Raw genomic sequence first — 22,575 nt, forward strand, 5'->3', positions numbered from 1 at the left:
CTGCTGCGTGGCCAGCACTGAGAAGGAGCAAATGTGTTTGGGTGGTGTTTGAGCACTGCCACTTTGCACAGCTGCTTGACAGGGCCAGGGATGCTAGGAGGGGTTGGAGGGCTGCAGAGCCACCAGCCAGTCTTGTGGGAGGTATTCGATGCTTTCATCAGCCTGTCAAAGATGAGTCTGAAGAGGTGACTTGGTTCACCTCCAGGAAGTGGTGTAAGATTGGTCTGCTTCCAGCCAACAGCCATGGAAGATGGTCCAGCAGCTGCGAGCAGAAAGCAGTTGTTCATCCTCTTTATCAGAGATGTACGTGACCCATGTGAATGATACTGGACAGACACATGTCCCTGGTGCCTTGGATCACATTTTGCTCTTTTGCTTGCCACATTGGTAGAGGCACCTCCTGGTACCACACTCTCCCTTTGCAAAAAATGCAGATTTCCATTCAATTCCCTTCATCTGTATATGAAGATCCCATCCCAAGCCCATCTCCACTGCTCTGCTGTTCAGGCTCTCCACCTTCAAAACCCTTCCTTCTGCCTGGACCCAAGCCTGTCCTCTGGGCAACTTTGTACATTTCTGGTGGTAACACTGTCCTTGTCTCCTTTCCTGTACTTAAGTCTGTTGCTTATACATCTCTTCAGTGCTTTAGCTCAAATTCTTGTCATTCCACGTGTACCTAAGTTGCTCCTATTTTTCCTGTCTGTCCATCCTGCACTTAAAGCAGCAATAGTCTCTTCTTTCCACACTGAAGCAGTGTTCCTCCAGTCCTGGTGTGTTTCTCTCTGGCTTCCTGCACTGTGCTTCCAGCACTGCACTGTGCTCTGCCTTGTCTCCTCTGTTTTATCTCCCAGAGGCAGGGAGAGGGATAGATGTCAGTAAAAAGCTGCTCCGTTTGCTTTATGAATTCCTTGTATCCCAGGGAGGGTTATCCCTGTCTCATCTCTACCAGTATGTGCTGCAGCTCCAGATCCAAGGTAGGAGATGCCCTTGTTCCTACTGCAGTGTTACGTGCTCTAGAAAAAACATCTTTTTGGAAGAAAGCATTTTCTCAGTGCTAGGCACTCACAGCTGCTCTCTGAACTCACTTGGTTCACCTCACAGCCTGAGGACAAGTCAGTCAGTGCTCTGTTCTTCCCATTTCTTCCTGTGCTGCCCTTCCAGAGCCTGGACGTGAAAAAAGTGGCATTACTCAACCTGCAGCTGCAGGATCACCAGCACTGCCAGGGGAAGCTCTTGTGCAGCTCGGGGCTGTGTTTCTCAAGCTTGGATATATTGATCAGACTCACTAAATGCCAGGCTTAGATCTGGATCACAGATGGGTTTTACCCTGTGTTTCCCCGTTCTCACCGAGGCCCTCCATGCTGTAGCAGATCCTGTGGCTCTGGCTGCTCTTCTGGCCTCTCGGGGAGCAGCTGCACTGCGCCACAGCTATTCTTAGCTGTGAAGACAGCATGCGAGTACCTGGCCCAGCAGAGCTGGAGCTCTTGCACTGCTCTGTGCTCGGCACATCTCAGATAAATTATCCACAAGATCTTGGTAGTGTGTAATTGAGTAGCTCTGCCACAGGCTGTGCTTCCAGCAGTGTGTGTGCTGCTGTGCAGCAGGGCACAGTAATGGCTTGCTCCCAGAAAGCTGAGACTTCGGGGTTCCACCCAGGTGATTTTGCCCGCTGCTTGGATTTTGGAGGGACTCCTCAGGCTCACTTCTCAGCTTTCTTGTTCCCTGCTTTCCTGGTGGAAGGTTACATCCTGCAAGCCTTCTCTTAATTATGTTTCACATTCTAAAGTTGCACCTCCCCAGCACAGCCCAGCCTCCTAATCCGGGGATGGAGCTGCAGGGGGGTGGGTGCCCCAAGGCACAGGGACAGTCCTGCTCAGCGCTGGTGGTACTGCCTCTGCAGACCGTGAGTCTCTAAATCTTCCTCACCAGCAAGCCAGTCACAGCCACAGCTCTCCATCAGGCTTTGCCGTTGCCCTGGGATGCGCTCACAGCTGAAATGAGATACAGGTGGATGCTCCACATCTGTGTGGGATTTGGGGCTGCTGCATCTCGCTAAAGGGTCTCACTGTTCTGCATGGCCATCTGCTTCTCGCTAGCTTTGATCTGCCTGGCTCCTCAGGCACCTGTGCCGCTCGGTTGCCTCACCAGCTTGGCTCTCCTCACGCGATCAGAGGAAAGGCCTGGCCCGGGGCCGAGCCAGCGCTGCATGCTGCCCTGCTGCCAGAGTGCCAGCACTGCTGGCACCGGCGCTGCTGGCGGCCGTCCCCCTGGCAGCGGCGCAGCGGGAGGCGTGTGGCTGATGACCCGACTGATGGCCCCGTCTCCCTCTCTCTCTGCCCCAGATCGGCGGACCATTCTCTGCCCGGATCTTCCGTTTCCACAGACTTTGGCAGCTGGCAGATGGTGACAGGGTGTGGCAGTATTCGGGAGCAGGCAACCCTGAGCGCAGACGCCTCTCTCCCTTGCAGCTTCCCGGATGAGTTCCCTAACACTTGCCTGTAAGTGTCTACAATGCAGCGTCTCCCCAGGCTCTCCCAGCTGGCTGCAGGCGCTGGAACGTTCCCACCTGGTGCTCTGGAAGAAGCCTGGCAGCCTGTAACAAGCTGTCCCGTCTTCACTGCCTTGGTGCTTTCCGTCTGCACGTTCTCTCACTGAGCTCTGAAGGAAACCCACATCTCTTCCATCCAGCGATGGGGGGCACGATGCTTTCTGTAGGAGAAGGCTTTTCTTGCTCTTCTTTGGAGACAGTGAATTTGGGCATCCATGGAAGTGAGCGTGACAGGACAGGACTGCTTACCCTTGCTTTTGGATCTTGCTCATCTCCATCTCCCTACTGGGTTCAGGTCCTTGCTGCAGCAGGAGAGGGGCTTTAATTCCATCACCCTGCTTTGTCTGGTGGTGTTTGCAGGTGCTGCATAAGGCTGGGGCAGAGCAGCAGCCCCTACGTCGTGCAAACGGTGGGGAGGCACGCAGCCCTCCCTGCATAGAAAGTCACCTCTGCAGAAGCTTGAAAGGCAGGAGCTGTGCTTTAATTGCTGTTAGAGCAGAGCCTTGGTGTGTGCCTTCAGGCTGCAAGCTCTCAATCAAGCAGCTGAAATGGCAGCTCAGGGGCTGCCACTGGCTGGCTGCACTGGCGGCGTGCCGCTGAAGCTCACAGTCCCGTAATGGAGATCAGAGTATATACTATGGAGGTAGAGCAACATGAAAACAAATGTGTGCTGTGAGACACTGCCTGGTTTGGCTCCTCTGGGAGCTGCCTGCTATCTTGAGTAGATCCAACCAGCTGCCCCGTGCAGGGCGAGATTCACAGGGAGTGTGGGACACTCCTGCCACCAGGTTCCCTTTCTGCCTTGGCAGGGACACACTGTGCTGCTCCTGTAGTGTCTGGGCAGTGCTGGGGGAGGGGAGGGAAGCAGAAGGGACCAAGGAGCAGATGTGTGATGCAGTGACTGCTCTGTGTCCCCCAAGCCCAGCAGTGCTGCCTGGCTGCTGAGCAGCAGCCGGGAGGTAACGTCAGAATGGGGAATGTGGCAGGGAGAAGCTAGGCGCAGAAGCTACCTGGAGGCTCTTGCTGTTTGCAGTTTGGCGACTTGAGGGGTTCAAAGGGTGGGGAACAGCAGTGCTGCCTCTCCCTTGGGAGTGCAGCTGAGGCCATGAACGCCTTGCCCCATTCAGCTCTTTGCTTGGGGTGCTGGGGGTTGCGGGGCCAGGCCCAGGCTGCTAATGAGAAGGGAGTGCAAAGATGCAGCACTGAGCCTGCCCCAGCACCGCCTCCTGCTCCTGTGCTGCTCAGGAGCCTGCTGTGGCTTTATCCTGAGTGTTTGCAGCCCAGCACAATGTGAGTTTGGGGAAATTAAATTCCAATTAAGCTTCTGCTTTGCATCACAGGGCAGGGTGAGGATGTGGCACTGAGGGACGCGGTCTGTCGGTGGCCCTGCACCTCTGCACATACCACTCCATAAAACTGTCTGCGTTTTCAGCTGTCCCATAAAAGATGTGAGAGCCCAAAGCTGCAGGACCTGACTGCTGCACACCCTCTCTTACCTCCGCAGTTGCCATCAGAGATCACTGAACATGGGATATAAGCATGCCCTGCTTTCATCCAGCTTCTTTTTCATGCTGGCAGCTTTGCGAGTTCCCCATCCTAATGAGGTTGCCAACGAGCATCTTTTCATGTGTTCAGAAGCGTCGCCTTTTTTACTTCGCCCTCTGGCTTCTCTTCATTACCAGACCCTGCACAGCGGCCGGGCGGGCTGTCGCAGCAGTGCTCACTGTTTACGGGCCTCCCACCATATCCTCTCGCTGCCATTTCCAGACTGAAGCTGTTGGCTGTGGGTGGTGAACGCTTCCATTCAAATGAGCTGTGCCAATTTCGAGGCGGCCCAGGCGCTGGGGAGATGAAAGAGAATTTCTGATGGGGAGTTTTGAGCTGTGCCCTTGGGGCGACCTCTGAGGAATGCCTTCCTCTCGCTGGGAGCCGCGGCGAGGTTTGAGCCACGGCACGTGGAGCTGCTGGCTCTGAATGGCCGCACTGCTTTTTGCCGCTTCCTGGTTGGGAACGTTAAGTCCTCGCCCTGCTGCGCTCTGAGGCGGGGGCTGGGCTGAGCTGAGCTGGAGAGGAAAGTGGGATCCGAGGAAGGCACTGAGGGCTGCGTCCCGCCTGTGCACGGCTGCCTCCTGTCCCTGCTCCTTGCCAAAGCTGTTCCCTGATGTGTGCGTGAAGGGGCAGCGATGGCTGCCCGCAGCTGAGGTGGAAGTGGCTGTCCAAGCACGGCACAGGTGGCCGGGCTCCGTCTGGAAACAAGGGCAAAGCCGGCACGGGGGCTGATGTCAGCCAGCAACCACCGCGGTATCCATGCATCTAGGGTAGGGGGAGAAGCCAGGGGGCGGTGGAGAAGGAGAGCCGGGGGAAGCTGCTGGGATGCTGCAGGGGCTGAGCAGGGAGGCAGCAGCGCTGGTGCCACAGCCGGGGCGTTTCAGGGCTGGCGCTGCCTCCCTGCGAGCCCCGCACGGCCGTGGGACAGCCGCAGCGCTGACCTCCCGATTGTGTCTCCTAGGCTGGTGTCAGCGAGCGACCGCGAGTCCCGGCTGGAAGAAGTGCGTTCCGCCTTCCTGGCCAGCTACAGCCGGACCATCGGCCTGAAGGCCGTGCCCCCCAGCCCCTCGGGGGCCATCGGCGGCCTCCTCGAGCAGTTCGTGCGGGGCGTGGGACTGAGAGGCAGCAGCACGCTCTGAGAGCCGCCACGTTCCAGGACGGATGGATGGAGAACCGGGGACCCCTGGCCGAGCCGGGACCCCCGTCCTCGGGGGCACGCGGGCACAGCACCGAGCACCCGCTTGTGATTACCCTGCTCGGGGCCGGGGAGCGGCGGGGGCTCCGAGGCGGCCCCGCAGTAAAGACCTCCGTGTGCCGACCCCTGGGCTGCGTGGTGCCTGGGCTGCGGGAGGCGGGCGAGCTGGGAAGAGCCGGGGGGCGGCGGCGCGGAGGAGCCGGGAGCGGCTCCGGCGGGGGAGCCGCCCGCTATAAATAGCGCGGCCCACGCTCCGGGAGCGGCGGCACCGAAATAGCAGCGCGCCGGGGCCGAGAGCTCCTCCGGGCGGGAGTCCCGACGGGACGGGTGTCGGCATCGAGGGGTCAGCGGGGCACAGCCCGCCCCCCCCGGCGGGAACTGAGCCGGATGGCGTCTCCCCCGGCCCCGCGCGCCGGTACCCTGGTCTGAGCGTTCCCGTTCCCGGGGCGGTGCCGCCGCCGGGGCCGCCGTGCCCGTGCCCGCCCCCGGGCGCGCCCGCTTCGGCGGTGCGGGAGGAGGCGGCGCGGAGCAGCGGCGGCGCCCGCGCGGGGATGGCGGCTCCGGGAGCGCTGGAAGCGGCGGCCGGCAGCGTGCCGGGCACCAAGGTGGAACTCACCGTGTCCTGCCGGTGAGCCGGGGCGCGGGGGGGATGCGGAACGCGTGGGGAGATGCGCGGGGAGTCCCTTGTCCGCTCCGCTCCGGGAACCCCGGCTCGCCGCCTCGGGCACCCCCGTGCCCGGTGCCGGCACTGCCCCGCTCCGAGGCCGGCTCGGTGCCCGCGGGACGGGAGCACGCCGGCGGTGCCGCTCGATGCCCCCGGCCCAGAGCGGCGGCCGTAGGGGGCCGAGCGCAGCCCTGCGAGGGATCGCCCCGGAGACCCCCGGACCGGCGGGCAGGTGGGGGCGAATCACCCGTCCTGCGGGGTTGTCACCAAACTCCCGCCCTGCGGCTGTGGGGCATAGCTGGGCCGGAGGCTGCGTTCTCCCCTCGCCGTCTCCCAGCCCCACAGAGCAGCAGGTGGAAGGGCTGCGGAGCCGTGGGTACCCGCGCCTTTGGGCACGCGGCCGAGCCTCTGGCTTTGCAGCCCCTCCAGGGCTCAGCCGCGCCCAGGGCTGCTCTCCGCACTCGGGCCGGGGGAGCGGAGCCCTGCGCTGCGGGACGAGCCCGGCTGAGCCGCTGTTAACGCGCTTCCCTCTGTGCGACCGGCGCGGCGGCCGCGGGGCGATGCGCTGTGCCCCCCCGCTAAGTGTCCGCTTTCTCCTCGCTCCTGCGCTCTCCATTAGCCGCTGCCGGCGGCACCGGGGAAGGTTTCGTGCTGTAAATGGGTTCTCTGTCACGTTCAATCACTGTCAGCGCCGGAGACGCTGCTCCTCTCCGTCCCTCCGTGCCGCCCCTGCCCGGCCACCCGCCTGCCCCACGGCTGTGTGCGGCTCTCCCGCGCGGTGCCATCCCCCGACAGTCCACGCACGGGGGACACGTGAGGGGTTGGGTGCGCACAATCGCTCACTCGCAGCTCGGTCCCCCCCAGGAACCTGCTGGACATGGACACCTTCTCCAAGTCCGACCCAGGTGGGTGGCAGCGGTGGCACTTCTGGGTGCGGGCACGGCGCAGCGTGGCACGGCTCTGTCCCTCTCTCCACAGTGGTCATCCTCTTCGTGCAGGGCACGGGGAGCAGCGAGTGGAAAGAAGTGAGTGCTGCACCTCTCCCCGTTCCCCGCCGTCCCCAGTGCCCCGGCTCCTGGCTAATCCCCGGCTCGGTTAAATGGGCCCATATGGCCGCCCGCTTCCACCCTAATGATCCCTCCCTGCCGCTAATCGGGGATTAGTGCCGGGGCAGCTGCGCTGGGGAGGGATGTGGGGATGATGGGGTTGCCCTCACGGAACCGTCCCGCAGTTCGGGCGCACCGAGGTGATCGACAACACCCTGAACCCCGACTTCGTCCGCAAGTTTGTCCTCGATTACTACTTTGAGGAGAAGCAAAACCTTCGCTTTGATGTGTGAGTGCCTCGGCAGCTGGGGGTGCCGAGCCCGTGGGTAACCTGTGGGAGACCATAACAGTACAGAGCATTGCAGCACGGATGGGCAGAGGGGTCAGAAACGGGGCGAGCAGGGGTCCCAAAGCTCTGAGTGAAGACAAGGGGACGTGCCCGAATGCCAGCTCACAGCTCTGCTTTGCTACTGCCAGCTACAACGTGGACTCTAAGAGCTGCTCCATCTACAAGCAGGTGAGTGCTCCAGACACCCCAAAGCCATGTCCTGTCCGTGCTTCTGGATAGGATGGGCACCCCTGGCCTCAGGGGGCTCACCCTGCTCTTTGTCTCTCCATGCCACACTGGGTCTGGCAGAAGGTAGGCATCTGCCATGCTGGGGAACTGGTGCCTGTGGGTGTGCAGGAGGACTCCAGGATACACAGGGTGCCTCTGGAGGAATGTGACCAGGACACATTCTGGGGGATACAAGATGAGTCCAGGGTTGTGGGCTGGCCCTGGGCATACAGGACGGGGCCAGGACACAGGGTGGGTGCACAGGTTGGCTGTAGGGCTGCAGGATGAGCTCAGGGATACAGGGTGGCCTTGGGGGTGCAGGAGGGGTTGTGGGCTATGGACATGGGCTCTTACAGGGTACAAGGTGAGCTCAGGTCATCTGGGGTCCTGTGGGAAATAAGGCTGCAGGCTGGGGATGATGAGAGGGTGAGGGGGCTGCAAACAACAGCCCCCAAGGATTGAGCATGCTGTTCCTGGGTGCAGGACTTCCTGGGGCAGGCGTTCGTGGCATTGGGAGAGGTGATCGGGTCCCAGCGGGGCCGTCTGGAAAGAGCCCTCACGTGAGTCACATCCTGTGGCAGGGCTGGAGGTCCCACACTGTGCCCCTGGCCGCCCACCCCGCTTCAGGACACCCTGGTGGCCATGCTGCCCGGTGTCCCTGTGCATGGCTGGGGACACAACCGCAGCATCGGGCCTTGCGGAGCGCCCCGCATCCTGCCCCTGTGCTGTCCCCACTGTCCCCACGCTGGGCTGTTGTCACAGGGGGGTCCCAGGGAAGCGGTGTGGGACCATCCTGCTGCTGGCCGAGGAGCTGAGCAACTGCAGGGTGAGTGCTGCATCTGCACGCTACCCGAGCGTGGGGAGAGGAGCAGGCTGGTGGTAACAGTCCCCATCCCCAGGACATCGTCACCATGCAGCTGTGTGCCAACAAGCTGGACAAGAAGGACTTCTTCGGGAAATCTGACCCCTTCCTTGTCTTCTACCGCAGCAACGAGGACGGCACGTGAGCGTGGGGATGTGGGGTGCAGGTGTCCCTGCACAGCATGCCCTGACCCTGCCCCGTCCCCGCAGCTTCACCATCTGCCACAAGACGGAGGTGGTGAAGAACACACTTAACCCAGTGTGGCAGCCCTTCACCATACCCGTGCGTGCCCTCTGCAACGGTGACTACGACCGGTGAGGATGGTTCTGTGGGGCAGCCTTGACGCACCCCACGCTTTGGCCTCATCCTGCAACCCCTTGTCCAGCCCTGGATACATCTCGTATCCCCCAAAATGTGTCCTGGACACATTCCTCCAAAGCTGCCCCATATATTGTGAACCCGTTCTGCACCACAGGGCCGCTGCTGTGGTGTGTGCAATGGGGCAGCGGTAGGACAGGACACAGCATTTCCCCACAGCCAGCATGCAACTCCAACCTGGGTTCTTAGTGGTCTTTTTTTTTTTTTTTCCTTTTCCGTTTGCAACCCAAATTACAGAAAAGCTTCCCCCTCCCCAGAGCTCCACTGTGACCCAAATTTCCTGTTCCCCTCCCTGGGCATGTGGTGCCACTTTGATGGCACGCTGAGCCCTGGGCACTGTGGGCCATGCCAGCAGCTCCCCCTCAGCCCCATTTTACTTCCAGCACAGTGAAGATTGATGTGTACGACTGGGACCGGGATGGGAGGTGAGGCTGTGCCCCAAAGGGAGAGGCATCAGGGTGTTCCTCATCCCACGACACACTCAGACCTTGTGCTCCTCCTGCAGCCACGACTTCATCGGGGAGTTTGCCACCAGCTACCGGGAGCTGTCCCGTGCACAGAGCCAGTTCACAGTGTATGAGGTAGGGCAGGGGCCACAGTGGGGCAGCTTTGGGGGCGTGGGGAGCCCCACAGCAGGACCTGCCTGGTGCCCGCAGGTGCTGAACCCTAGGAAGAAGTGCAAGAAGAAGAAATATGTCAACTCCGGCACTGTGAGTGGGGCTGGGGTGCTCCTGCAGCTCGCACCCATTGCAGGGTGCCAGCTCTGATGCCCCATGCCCACAGGTGACTCTGCTCTCCTTCTCCGTCGAGTCTGAGTTCACCTTCGTTGACTACATACGGGGCGGGTGAGTGGGGCCAGGTGCCCCCAAGCTCCCGAGGGACAGGGACAGGAAGGCAGTGATGGTGACACTGCAGCCTAGGGGTGCCAAAATGGTGGCTGCAGTTGTGGGGTGGGCAGTGGGTCTGGGGGAGTGGGCAGAGGTCACGCCATGCCTAGGGCTGGCAGCCTCCTTCGCTCTCCCTCTAAGGACACAGCTGAATTTCACCGTCGCCATTGACTTCACGGCCTCCAACGGTGAGCACAGTGGTGGGAGGGACCTGGGCAGTGGCATTGGGTGGGTGCTGATGGGTGCTGTGCTGCAGGGCTGCCATCGCAGCCCACGTCGCTGCACTACGCCAGCCCCTACCAGCTGAGCGCCTACGCCTTGGCACTCAAGGCCGTCGGGGAGATCATCCAGGACTACGACAGTGACAAGCTCTTCCCTGCCTACGGCTTTGGTGCCAAGCTGCCACCCGATGGCAAGATCTCCCACCAGTTCCCCCTGGTGCGTCCTGGTGCAAGGCTGGGGTTAACCTGTTGTTGCCAGGTGTGGGGCAGCCCATGGGGCTGGGGAGCAGCCAGCCTGGCCGCATCCTACCCAGCACCATGGGAGCACCCTTCCTGTCCCCAGAACAACAACGTGGACAACCCCAGCTGTGCTGGCATCGAGGGCGTGCTCGAGTCCTACCTGCAGAGCCTGCGCACCGTGCAGCTCTATGGGCCCACCAACTTCGCCCCCGTCATCAACCAGGTGGCCGGGTGAGCGCTGTGGGGCCATCCCTGTCCCATGGCCACGCTGTGGGGGATGATGTGGGGAGGCTGCTGGAGGGATCCCATGCCATGTCCCCACAGCACGGCTGCCCAGGTGACTGACGGCTCTCAGTACCACGTCCTGCTCATCATCACCGACGGCGTCATCTCCGACATGATGCAGACCAAGGAGGCCATCGTTACCGTGAGTGGCCACGTGCCACCGGCCCAGGCACCGGTCACGGCCTTAGTGCTGCCGGGCCGCTCCGAGCCTACGGCTGCTGCCCTTCCGCCCCACAGGCCTCCGCGCTGCCCATGTCCATCATCATCGTGGGAGTGGGGCCGGCCGAGTTCGAGGGTGAGCGGGATGGGCCGGGAACAGGGAGGGGCCCGGGGGGCGCCCGCACGCAGGGTCTGAGCGGTGCCCCCCAGCCATGGAGGAGCTGGACGGGGACGAGGTGCGCGTGTCGTCGCGGGGACGCTACGCCGAGAGGGACATCGTGCAGGTGAGGCTGCGGGGCTGGGCGCGGGGCGGCACCGGGCCCCGCGCTTCTGCACGGGGCCGCCGTGCGGCCGTGGCCGTGGGGCAGAGCTCGGGGCCGGGCCCCCCGCTGCCCCCAGTTCGTGCCGTTCCGGGACTACGTGGACGAGGCGGGCAGCCAGGTGCGGAGCATGGCGCGCCTGGCCAAGGACGTGCTGGCCGAGATCCCCGAGCAGCTGCTGTCCTACATGCGGGGCCGCGGCATCGAGCCCCGCCGCAACGCCGCGCAGTGACGGAAGCGGCGCGGCCGCGTCACCGCCGGGTCCGGTCGCGGAGCGCCGTGCGCGGGGCTGCGCCGCCGTCACCGACCGCAATAAAACGCTACAACCGCACCGGGCCGCTGCGGCGCGGGTCCTCGTCCTTGAGATTCGCGTCGGCAGATTCGCCGCTCGCCGCGCAGCACCGCGTCCCCTCCTCTTCGGGAAGCGCGCTCCGTTCTCCTCGCTCCCATCTCCTCTCTCCGATCTCCGCCGCTCCGCCCACCCCTCTCCGCCCGCCCACGGCCCGTCCCGCCCGCTCCGCCGGCGCGGTGGCGAAAGTGCGGTTGCTAAGGCCGCCGCGCGCTTTACCCAGCGGCGCCCCGCGCTCCTCCATTGTTGCGGGCCGGGCCATGGCGCGGGCGCGGGGCCGCTGAGCGCGGCGGGAGGCGGCAGCAGGGCCGGGCCTCGGCGCCTCAGCGCCGCCCGCACGAGGCCGAGGCCGCGCCATGGGGGTCGACTTCGACGTGAAGACGTTCTGCCACAACCTGCGGGCCACCAAGCCGCCCTACGAGTGCCCGGTGGGCAGCTGCCGTAAGATCTACAAGAGCTACAGCGGCATCGAGTACCACCTGTACCACTATGACCACGACAACCCGCCGCCGCCGCAGCAGCCGCCGCTCCGCAAGCACAAGAAGAAGGGCCGCCAGGGCCGCGCCGGCGCCGCCGACAAGCAGTCCCCGAACCCCTCGGAGGCGTCGCAATCTCCGGGCCGCGAGGTGATGACCTACGCGCAGGCCCAGCGCATGGTGGAGGTGGACCTGCACGGCCGCGTGCACCGCATCAGCATCTTCGACAACCTGGACGTGGTGTCGGAGGACGAGGAGGCCGCCGAGGAGGCGCCGGAGAACGGCGGCAGCAAGGAGAACGGGGAGAGCCAAGCGGCCGCCGCCGCCGCCGCCGCGCCCAAGTCGGCCAAGCAGAAGAGCAAGGAGAAGCGCAAGGACTCCAACCACCACCACCACCACAACGCCTCGGCCGGCGCGGCCCCCAAGCTGCCCGAGGTGGTGTACCGGGAGCTGGAGCAGGACACGCCCGACGCTCCGCCGCGCCCCACCTCCTACTACAGGTAGCGGAGTGTTCTCGGCCGCCCGGTGCCGCCCCGCGGGATGGGGGCTTCGTGGCCACGCGGCTTTCGGGTGCCGCCTGGGGGCTTGCCTGCGGTCTGGTGTCGGTGTGGTTATAAGGGCTGAAGGGGAGCTCGTGGCAAACGTGGGGAGCGACTTCTTGCGGTCTTCTAGCGGTAGGGTGAGGAGGAATGGGTTTAAGCTATTTGGTTAGATGCTAGGGGAAAACTCCCTACTCAGAGGGCACCGAGCACCCAGAGCTGTGGGTGCCCTGTCCACAGAGGTGCCCATGGCCAGGCTGCTGTGTGGCAGCCAGGCCGCGACAGGGATTGAGCTGGGTGGGCTTTAAGGGCCCTCCCAAGCCAACCATTCCATGGAAGACGGAGAGAGTTCTTCTGCCTTCCCCACTGCACTTTGGAGACGCTCTAGGATAAGTCAGGAGCCCTCCAGCACCAAAGTTTAGCTGTAAGCTGTAAGCTGTGTGTGTTTCCAGGCTTAACGTGTTCTTGTGGCCCTATGGGTTTTCCATACGTGGTTTATTAATTGGGTAAAATAAGCAGAGCCAGTACTGAGCATTGAAGCGATGCTCTCACAGCCACCTCTGCCCTCTTAGCCACCATGCTGCCTGAGAGGCTGGCACCAGGCTGCAGGCACAGAGGAATAATGTGGGCTTGCGTCACGCTGCAGGAGAAGAGAGCTCCCCATAAGGTGTCTGCATAGTGCTTGATGTGGTGCTGCACTGTGACTGCTGGTCATTTATGGATGGAGCAGGGTGCAGGGGCTTCTGGCTTTTCCCCACAGTTCAGCTTGCCTCACCCACAGGTGGCAGCAGGTAGAATTACCAAAACATGGCACTGTCTGCACTCCATTTGCAGCAGGGCCAATGCTCGTGTGTCTGGGGAACAAGGTTGCTGCCTCCAGAGCACCAGGTGCCCACTTGCTGGCTTGTGCAAGTTCCTGTCTTGTGTTGTCTCCAATGTCTGCAACTTGTTATTTTGTGTGAACACCCAGCTGTGTTGTACTGGTACCCCGAGCAGTGCAGCAGCACCTCCAGCTTCTGAGCACGGCTGCTTCTTTCCTGTTTGTTGGGGTTTCTTTTGGCTGTAATATGCAGAACTCTGACCCTCCCGTGCCTTCCCCTTCCAGGTACATTGAGAAGTCAGCGGAGGAGCTGGATGAGGAGGTGGAGTACGACATGGACGAGGAAGATTACATCTGGCTGGATATCATGAACGAGCGGCGGAAGACTGAGGGCGTCAGTCCCATTCCCCAGGAGATCTTTGAGTACCTGATGGACAGGCTGGAGAAGGAGTCGTATTTTGAGAGCCACAACAAGGGGGACCCCAACGCCTTGGTTGACGAGGATGCCGTGTGCTGCATCTGCAATGACGGGGAATGCCAGAACAGCAACGTCATCCTTTTCTGTGATATGTGCAACCTGGCCGTGCACCAGGAGTGCTACGGGGTGCCCTACATCCCCGAGGGACAGTGGCTCTGCAGGAGGTGCCTGCAGTCACCCTCGCGAGCCGTGGACTGCGCCCTGTGCCCCAACAAGGGCGGCGCGTTCAAGCAGACGGACGATGGGCGCTGGGCACACGTGGTCTGTGCCCTCTGGATCCCGGAGGTGTGCTTTGCCAACACGGTCTTCCTGGAGCCCATAGACAGCATCGAGCACATCCCACCCGCGCGGTGGAAGCTGACCTGCTATATTTGCAAGCAGCGTGGCTCTGGGGCTTGCATCCAGTGTCACAAGGCAAACTGTTACACCGCTTTCCACGTCACCTGTGCCCAGCAGGCTGGACTCTACATGAAGATGGAGCCCGTCCGTGAGACGGGAGCAAACGGGACCTCGTTCAGCGTGCGCAAAACCGCCTACTGTGACATCCACACACCTCCGGGCTCTGTGCGCAGGCTTCCCGCGCTTTCCCACAGCGAGGGGGAAGAGGAGGATGAGGAGGAGGAGGAGGAAGGAAAGAGCTGGAGCTCCGAGAAGGTGAAAAAGGCAAAGGCCAAGTCTAGAATCAAAATGAAGAAGGCGCGGAAGATCCTGGCAGAAAAACGAGCTGCAGCGCCTGTGGTTTCTGTTCCCTGCATCCCCCCTCACAGGTACAACTCATTGCCTTCCCCTTGCTGTGGAGAAGCCTCTCCCTCTCTCACCGTCTCGTGTCTCGCTTTGTATGCAGGCGTTATCTTTTTGCACAAATGCTTTTCACATTGCTCTTCCCCAGGGCTGTTTGTGGTTTCCTCTGGCTTTCCCGCAGAGAGGAGTGAAATGTGCAGCCCCACGAGTTGCCTGTACAGGAAATAGATGCCGCTGGCTTCATGACAGCAACCGAGCTTGGCCAGAGGTGGCAGGAAGCAGCTGGGGGCTCCCAGAGCTCTTCTCCTGTGTGTTGGAGCAGGCTGCAGGAAGAAAGCAGAGGCCACCTTCCTTTTGCCACAGCTGGCCCCACACAGCCCCGCTGCGTCCCAGCCTTGCGGTGTGCCTGTGGTGCACAGCTGGAGCCGGGCAGGGCAGCATTTGCCTTCGTGACCACGAGTCACCAGCTGGGTGCTCCTCATTGCAGCTGGGACGCCACACTGGAGCTGCACTCGCTGGCTCTCAGGTCCCAGAGTCGCAGCTGTCACAGCACGGGGCCACTGCCTCCTGGCAGGGCTCCTTCAGGGCTCCTGTGGAGTGGGAGGGGGTATGCAGGCACTGGGGTTTGCTCTGTGGGCAGTTTGGGGCACTTGTGTGGGCAGGTCTGTGCTGCAGGATTGATGGCTTCGCGCCATGGTGGTGGTGTGCTAACCGTATGGTACGGCTCGCGCGCTCAGGGTGCGTTCCATAACCCGAGCCTCTCTGTTCCCACGTGTGGATGCACTGGCAAGCTGTTTGTAGGCTTTTTCTGCTACCCTCGGGCTCACAGTGAAACCCACACTGAGATAGAAGCTGTTAACCTCACCCCAGGCCTTCCTGTTGGGATTAATTATTCTTCAAGGGCTGTTGCCAGAATGCCAAATGTCTTCCTGTAGAAGCTGTGCGCAGCCAATGACAGCAGATGATGATGCTGTCTGCCTTCAGCTGAGGCTGATGCAGGTCAGATCACCCTGTGTGAAGAGCTGTCCCTGCAGGACATGGAGATATGGGGTCCACACTTCAGTCCCACCTAGCAGGGCATCTCTTAACTGCACTGGTGTAAGAAGCTGTCTCAGTTGCTTCAGGCTTTGCCATTGTAAAGAGGAGGAAAACCCCTTTTGTTTTGTTTGGGGCTGTTCAGGGTAGTCCTTCCTTAGCTCTGACAGCAAGCTCTGTTCTGCTAGCGTCTGCCCACCCCTCCTCACGCTTTCCCAGATTTGTTCATGCTACAAACTCCTCGGGGCTGCCGAGCTGTCTGGTAATGTTTGAATAGGGCCTTTGTCGTCTTGGGTGGCCCCTCATTGCCAGCATAATAAGCCGGGTGAATCACAGCTTTGGGACAGCCGTGCTGTGATCTCGGGGCCACAGGGAGCTGTGAAAGGCCCAGCTGCCAGTGCCCCTGCCTTGCACCCCAACCTGGAACAGTCAAGAGGAAAGGAAAGAAAGGAAAAGGCCTTTCAGAGAGACAAGGCTGAAAGTTTTTCAGTGTAACTGTCGGTGGTGTGCTGCCTCATTCCTTGGCCTTTCAGGGATTTCTGCTAAACAAATGTGTGTGCTCAGTCTGAGGAGCTCATGGGTGGCCTCGCTGCTACACTGGGGCTTCTACTATGGCCAGGTTTGCTTTGCTGATTGGGTTTGTGGTTCCTCTCCCTTCTTCAGGCTCAGCAAGATTACCAATCGTCTAACTATCCAGAGGAAGAGTCAGTTCATGCAGAGGCTGCACAGCTACTGGACTCTGAAGAGGCAATCCCGCAACGGTGTCCCTCTGCTGCGCCGCCTTCAGACACACCTGCAGTCCCAGAGGAACTGTGATCAGGTACATGCTGCTTTTTGGGGTGCTGAGGGGCATCCTGGGTGTCTGCGTGTGCTTCCTGCGCCTTTGCAGCTGTAGGCTCAAAGCGTTTGCTGCATGTGGTGGTGCCTGTGGGCTCAGAAGGGGGCTGGAGAAAAGAGCTCCACCTCCCGATGAGGAAAGGGCAGCCCCAACTGCCTGCTTTTGCTGCTTTACCTTCTCCTCCACTCTCAGCATTCAGAGATTTGCCAGACGGATCCGCCTTTGGCAGACTGCCATGGGAAGGGAAGCCTGCCCCGTTGTGTGCAGGAGTTAGCTCATTCCTCTTGCTGACATGGGGCCAGCAGCTGTGACAGAGCTGGCAGAAGTGGCTCTAACCTGAGGCCACTTGTGTCGGCGGGCATCGAAAGGGGTGGCTAGGGATCCCCAGACATGGAAGAAACCAAGGCCTCACAGATTCTGAAACAGCTGTGGGAACGTTCCCTGTGGGTGGTGCTCTCAGCCTGCTGTTTGCCTCAGCCTTCAGTCAGCTTCACAGATGTGAGGTTTCTCGTGCCAGAAGATCTTTCCTCTGATTCCCTGTATAAGCCTTTCTGAGCCCTTTGAAGACTGTGATCAGGCAGCGGTTTCTCCTGCTTTTGCCTGCTCTCATTTTTATTGGCTGGAGAAGAATTGAAACTACTTCTGCTGGTCTTTGGCTACAGTAGCAGAATAAAAGTCAGCGTGTTTTTTCATTCTCCAAAAGTGAAGGTAACCAGAGCTGTCTTCCCATTTTGCCCTGTTGCCCTTCACTAGAGCTCTGGGCAGCTCCCTGGACCCTGTTATTGCTGCTCTGTGGTCCCGGGCAGCTTCCTGCTTGTGGTCATGTCAGGCAGAGTATTTCCAGAGTTCACTTTCTTGCATCCTCGGGGCTGGGTGACCATGGAGCAGGTACTGAGCTGTAGGCAGCATTTGGGCTGTCTCTGTGTCACCCACACGACAGGGGAGCTGGGATGCTCACTGAGGCAGCGGGTCAGGCGCGCCGGTTCCCTGTACCAGGGAAGAGCCCTCACACGCAGTCAGGAAGGAGGAGATGGGAACACTTCTGTCAGCTCACAGTCTCTGATGTTCCTGCAGAGAGACACTGAGGATAAGAACTGGGCCCTGAAGGAGCAGCTGAAATCATGGCAGCGCCTCCGCCATGACCTAGAGCGCGCGCGCTTGCTGGTGGAGCTGATACGCAAGCGGGAGAAGCTCAAGAGAGAGACGGTAACGATTGTTTGCCCCTCCTTGGGGAGCTGCTGGGGTGGGCGTGAGCACGGGCTCTCCTGAGTGCTGGTCAATTGCCCTCTGAGCTGCACGGTGGGCACAGGGTCCTCTCGGTTGCGCTGTGCCCTGCCCCGGCAGCTCTGCATGAAGGTGGCTGCTGTGCAAGGCTGATGTGGGAAACACGGGTGCTGGGGCCTGTGCCTCACCTCTGCTCTCTAGAGGTGATGTTGAGGTGCAACGCATGCCCCGTGCAGCCCCCATTGAGGAATGGCCCCACTGCAGCAGGGAGAGGTGGCACTGTCCTGTGGGTCTGCTAAGCTGCTCCTGGAGGCCGTCTCTAGGGCAGGATGCTCAGTTGCGCTCCGTTCTTCTGTTTCAGATCAAAGTGCAGCAGGTGGCACTGGAAATGCAGCTGACCCCCTTCCTCATCCTCCTCCGCAAGACGCTCGAGCACCTGCAGGAGAAAGACACGGGCAACATCTTCAGTGAGCCGGTCCCTCTGTCTGAGGTAACAGAAATCTACGAAGTAAGAACCCCCTCCCCCAGATTTCTACTTCACTCACACTTGTCCCTTGCTCACGCTAAGGGCTGCCCATGGGGGTTTCTGCTCCAGAAGCCCTCTGGGCAGCCTGCTGATGGTTCCCAGTCCCAACACCACACACTCAACGGGGATGTGTGCAGCACTGCCTGTCCTGGGAGAGCCAAATGCACAGCAGAAGGGGTGGTGCTGGCAGCTGCTGGTGGCCAGGAGCGCAGCACTCAGCTCCTCTGCTTGTGTTACTGGTGATTTCCCACTGTCTGTGACAGGTTAGGGGCTTCTGCCTGGGAAAGGCAGAATGCCTGCACTCAGCCTCAGGCAGGTGGCGTGCTCTTACATGTCCTCCTGCAAAACCCTTTGCTTGGTAACAGGCTGAGCACAGCACAGAAATGTCACTTCTGGGGGCAAAGGAGGTGATTTCTGAGAACATCAGTGGTGATTCCCTGCCTGGGGAGATGGGAGAGGGAGTGCAAGTGCTGTGCAGCTCTGGCAGCAGGTGGGCTTGGAAGTGTCCTGGCTGTGTGGTCCCACCCACAGCCATTGCTCCCACCCAGAGCAGTCTGTTCTATGTGTGTGTACTTACCCTCACCCCTGAGAAGCTGCACAAAAATGTTTCAAAGCATGTGTTGGCTCTAATAGATTGAGTACAGCACATGGACTCTAGTCCAGAGGCATTCCACAGCTCCTCTAGCTGCAAAGGCGGGCAGCTTTCCAGATGTGCGTTTGGACAGGGCACTGGGGAGCAATACCTGATTCCTCTAACAACTGTTTTCTTGGAGCAGGTGGTACTAACAGGGGTCTCCAGGCTCTTTAGCACGGGCTCTTTTCTCAATACAGGTCCCAGACTACCTGGATCACATCAAGAAGCCGATGGATTTTCAGACAATGAAGCAAAACCTGGAAGCGTACCGTTACCTGAATTTTGATGACTTTGAGGAAGATTTCAACCTGATCATCAACAACTGTTTGAAGTACAATGCCAAAGACACTATCTTCTACCGGGCAGCCGTCCGTCTGCGGGAGCAGGGAGGCGTGGTTCTGCGGCAGGCTCGCCGGCAGGCGGAGAAGATGGGCATTGACTTTGAGACAGGCATGCATTTCCCACACTGCGTGACTGTAGAAGAGGCTCAGGTCCAGGACATCGAGGATGGTGGGTGTTTGTCCCCTGTCCTCGTGTAGGAGAGCTGCTCAGAGCTTAAGTCCCAACAGTTGGGCAACTTAAGGCTGTTCTTGCTGCCTCCTGCTGGGCAGTGGGGGATGCCACCAGGAGTAACTTGCCTGAGAAGGGTCCTTTTGGGGTCCTGCATGTGAAGGGCTGAAGGCGCAGTAGAAGGGTTCAGGCAGTAGAACTTCCCTACGCTTGGATGCTTCAGGGTCAGCTCATGTATGTCTGCTGTATCCTTCCTGTTACTAACCCCTTTCTTTTTTATTGCTGTATCTTGCCTCAGCTGATGGGAATCCTTAGCATTCCCTGTGCTGCAGATCAGCCTGCCTTCCCCAGCAGTCCCAACTAGCTTGCTTTCCACAGGGCTCTTTCTCAGACTGTCTTTTGCTAACATTCTGTGCTCGTGGGTGTTTGGTACTGTGTAAGTTATTTTCCTCCTGAGGGGAAGTCCCATGCCCTTCTGTGTAAAGGGTCTCCAAAAAGTTTCTGATTCCTTTCATCCTCTTTGTGCCCTCAGAAGACATGCGACTGCTGCTCTCGGAAAATCAGAAGCACCTGCCCCTGGAGGAGCAGCTGAAGATCTTGCTGGAGCGGCTGGACGAGGTCAATGCTGGCAAGCAGAGCATAGGACGATCCCGCCGGGCCAAGATGATCAAGAAGGAGATCACAGTCCTGCGGCGGAAGCTGGCACATCCCCGGGACCTGGGCCGAGATGGGCTGGAGCGGCACAGCTCCTCTGCCAGGGGGGTCCTGCAGTCGCACAACCCCTGTGAGAAGGACCTTCAGACAGACAGTGCTGCTGAGGAGAGCAGCAGCCAGGAGACCGGCAAAGGTACTGCTCCAAAATGCTGCTGTTTGCTGGGAAATGGCAGAGAACCACACCTGGACAGGCTGTGTAGTAGAGCTAAGGCAGGGGGGCCATGCACACAAGCCTCACCCATAGCAACTCCTTAGGATCAAGGCAGGTGGTCTGTCTGGAGGATTCCCTCATCTCCCACCACTTCCCTTGCTGCTCACTTTCCCTGGGCTGACTGCTTACTTGCAGCAGGGATGGCCACGCTCCAAATGCCCTGCAGGGGCTGGGAGCGAAGTACGTGCCAGCTGCAAGCTGCCTGGTGCTGGGAGCTGATGGGAGCAGGTGCTGAGCCATGCTCCTCAGAAAGCACAGCTCAGTTGCCACCTTGCAGAGTCCCTAGGCAGAGCTGGCAGGTGTCACTGAGGTTTGTCACCTTGGCACCCTGTTCCCCTAAGACCTGAAAAAGCAGGCTCTCATGCAAGCAGAGAGCATTTAGGATCATTGGTTTTCGAGGTTGCAGTGGAGCTCTGAGAGATGAAACTGTTCCTTTCTGCCACTGCCATCCCTTCCCTGACAGGTCCTGCAGGCTGTGGCTGATGCCTTTTCATCCCTCCTCCAGGTCTGGGTCCCAATTCTTCTTCCACTCCAGCACACGAAGTGGGCAGGAGGACCTCGGTGCTCTTCTCCAAGAAGAACCCTAAAACTGCAGGACCTCCGAAACGTCCAGGACGTCCCCCCAAGAATCGAGACAGCCAGATAGCTCCTGGGCATGGGAACAGTCCCATAGGCCCCCCGCAGCTCCCCATTATGGGGTCCTCCCAGCGGCAGAGGAAGCGGGGGCGAAGCCCACGGCCCAGCTCCAGCTCCGATAGCGACAGCGACAAATCCACCGAAGACGCTCCCATGGGTGAGTGCGGAGCCACAGCCCTGCAGGAAGCACAGCAAGGGCACCGTGCCCTCCTAATGCTCCTCTGTTGTTTGTTATCTGCAGACCTGCCGGCCAATGGCTTTAGCAGTGGGAACCAGCCAGTGAAGAAGAGCTTCCTGGTGTACCGCAACGACTGTAACCTTCCACGCAGCAGCTCCGATTCCGAGTCCAGCAGCAGCAGCAGCAGCAGTGCTGCCTCAGACCGTACCAGGTACGTACCACCTGCCTCTGGTTGTGCCACTGCTGCGGGCATCTGCTGGGTGAGGTGTGTTACTGTGCCTCTCCCTTTCACTCTCCTGTTGGCCTAACTCCTGTTGGTGCTGCTAACCCAGTGCTAGAGGGCTGCAGGCCTGGCTGTAGGATTTGTGCTTTTTTGTGCTCTGTAGCATGCTTGGGTGAGCGTACACTCGCAGGTGAGGCAGGGCTAAGGGTTCTGGGCAGAAACACCATCTGGTCGGCCTTTTGTATGCCTGCTGAGTACCTGGTGCTGGGTGGGCTCAGAAAGCTTACAGATGGCACTCAGAAAGCAGTTTCTGGAAGTGTGACTGCTGCTCACAGCTCTGCTCCCTCTCTCAGCACAACGCCCTCAAAGCAGGGCAGGGGGAAGCCCTCCTTCTCCCGCGTGAACTTCCCTGAGGACAGCAGTGAGGACACATCAGGAACAGAGAACGAATCCTACTCTGTGGGTGCCGGGCGAGGCGTGGGGCACAGCAGTAAGTGTCACAACCTTCCAGCTGCACACCTGCCTGTTCTATCAGCCGCAAGGGCCTTGTCTGAGTCCTCTCTCCCCCTTGTCTTGATGCAGTGGTGCGGAAGGGCATTGGCCGTGGTGCAGGGTGGCTCTCTGAGGATGAGGATTCTTCCCTGGACGCTTTGGATCTGGTGTGGGCCAAGTGCCGGGGCTACCCCTCCTATCCGGCACTGGTGAGTTTGGCCACCTATGTGCATCTCCCAGAATCCCATCCCAGTGCCAGGGATGGTCTTGGTGCCGTCAGCGGGGTGAGAGGCGGGCTCACAGTTCCTGGTACTGGAGGAACGGGGCTGTGGCCGGGTTGTGGTTTTGTCCCCTGCCTCAGTATTGGCCCCTCCTCCCCGGCAGATCATCGACCCCAAGATGCCGCGAGAGGGCATGTTCCACCACGGCGTCCCCATCCCTGTGCCGCCGCTGGAGGTGCTGAAGCTGGGCGAGCAGATGACTCAGGAAGCGCGCGAGCACCTCTACCTCGTCCTCTTCTTTGACAACAAGCGCACTTGGTGAGGCCTGGGGGGGTCGGGGAGGAGCTGGGAAACCTGCGGTGCCGCTGGGGGGAGCGCGCAGCCGCCCGTAACCCTCAAACGAGGTGGCTCCCCGCTCCCCGCAGGCAGTGGCTGCCCCGCACCAAGCTGGTGCCGCTGGGCGTCAACCAGGACCTGGACAAGGAGAAGATGCTGGAGGGCCGCAAGTCCAACATCCGCAAGTCGGTGCAGATCGCCTACCACCGCGCCATGCAGCACCGCAACAAGGTGCAGGGCGAGCAGAGCAGCGACTCCAGCGAGAGCGACTGACGCACCGCGGCACCGGGCCCGCTGCAGCTGGCCTGCGGCCTGGGGGGGCTCCCCCCGCCTTCCCGGTGCCCCCAGAGCTGTAAATACTGTACAGCCCTGCCCTTTAAATTATTCCCCCCGGGAGGGGGGGGGGCGGCCCCGGGAACGGAACGGGGGCGGCGGCCCCGCGCTCGGACGTGTTTGTATTTATTTTGGAGGAAAAAAAAAAATCT

General features: G+C 60.5%; 3 protein-coding genes across 11 annotated transcripts in view; all 3 read left to right on the forward strand.

The window, feature by feature from the left end:
• Positions 1-5,414, forward strand: part of MTMR14 (myotubularin related protein 14) — a 29,706-nt gene extending 24,292 nt beyond the window's left edge. For 3 of the 4 annotated variants that reach the window (XM_052679074.1, XM_052679075.1, XM_052679077.1), the window contains exons 18-19: positions 2,343-2,498; positions 5,058-5,414. In XM_052679074.1, the coding sequence (XP_052535034.1) occupies positions 2,343-2,498; positions 5,058-5,235 (334 nt within the window). In that variant the 3' untranslated portion in view covers positions 5,236-5,414. The remainder of the gene's footprint in view (positions 1-2,342; positions 2,499-5,057) is intronic. The other variant, XM_052679076.1, reaches the window with a different exon arrangement.
• Positions 5,415-5,805: 391 nt separating this feature from the next.
• CPNE9 (copine family member 9) lies at positions 5,806-11,662 on the forward strand. 3 transcript variants are annotated; one of them, XM_052679070.1, is made up of 20 exons: positions 5,806-5,919; positions 6,820-6,860; positions 6,934-6,980; positions 7,187-7,290; positions 7,479-7,518; positions 8,041-8,117; positions 8,320-8,383; positions 8,457-8,560; positions 8,629-8,733; positions 9,181-9,222; positions 9,303-9,378; positions 9,454-9,507; positions 9,581-9,642; positions 9,826-9,872; positions 9,941-10,122; positions 10,249-10,376; positions 10,470-10,572; positions 10,668-10,725; positions 10,800-10,873; positions 10,989-11,181. In XM_052679070.1, exons 1-20 carry the CDS (start codon positions 5,843-5,845, stop codon positions 11,139-11,141), a joined length of 1,638 nt encoding a protein of 545 aa, XP_052535030.1. In that variant the 5' UTR covers positions 5,806-5,842; the 3' UTR covers positions 11,142-11,181. The 3 variants fall into 3 exon arrangements, with proteins under 3 accessions (XP_052535030.1, XP_052535029.1, XP_052535031.1); XM_052679069.1 differs by having other exon boundaries at positions 10,800-11,662; XM_052679071.1 differs by lacking the exons at positions 5,806-5,919; positions 6,820-6,860; positions 6,934-6,980; ... (3 more) ...; positions 8,320-8,383; positions 8,457-8,560 and having other exon boundaries at positions 8,713-8,733; positions 9,055-9,222; positions 10,800-11,662.
• BRPF1 (bromodomain and PHD finger containing 1) lies at positions 11,540-22,561 on the forward strand. Of its 4 annotated transcripts, none has more exons than XM_052679062.1 (13): positions 11,540-12,234; positions 13,379-14,338; positions 16,011-16,167; positions 17,260-17,391; positions 17,771-17,917; positions 18,767-19,079; positions 19,615-19,926; positions 20,510-20,797; positions 20,882-21,029; positions 21,395-21,531; positions 21,624-21,742; positions 21,918-22,072; positions 22,180-22,561. In XM_052679062.1, exons 1-13 carry the CDS (start codon positions 11,615-11,617, stop codon positions 22,361-22,363), a joined length of 3,672 nt encoding a protein of 1,223 aa, XP_052535022.1. In that variant the 5' UTR covers positions 11,540-11,614; the 3' UTR covers positions 22,364-22,561. The 4 variants fall into 4 exon arrangements, with proteins under 4 accessions (XP_052535022.1, XP_052535021.1, XP_052535024.1 ...); XM_052679061.1 differs by having other exon boundaries at positions 11,541-12,234; positions 19,612-19,926; XM_052679064.1 differs by having other exon boundaries at positions 11,542-12,234; positions 17,771-17,899.
• The last annotated feature ends 14 nt before the right edge of the window (positions 22,562-22,575 follow it).

This window comes from Tympanuchus pallidicinctus, unplaced genomic scaffold, assembly GCF_026119805.1.
Source record: "Tympanuchus pallidicinctus isolate F22 unplaced genomic scaffold, pur_lepc_1.0 scaffold17, whole genome shotgun sequence".
Classification (NCBI taxonomy): Eukaryota; Metazoa; Chordata; class Aves; order Galliformes; family Phasianidae; genus Tympanuchus; species Tympanuchus pallidicinctus.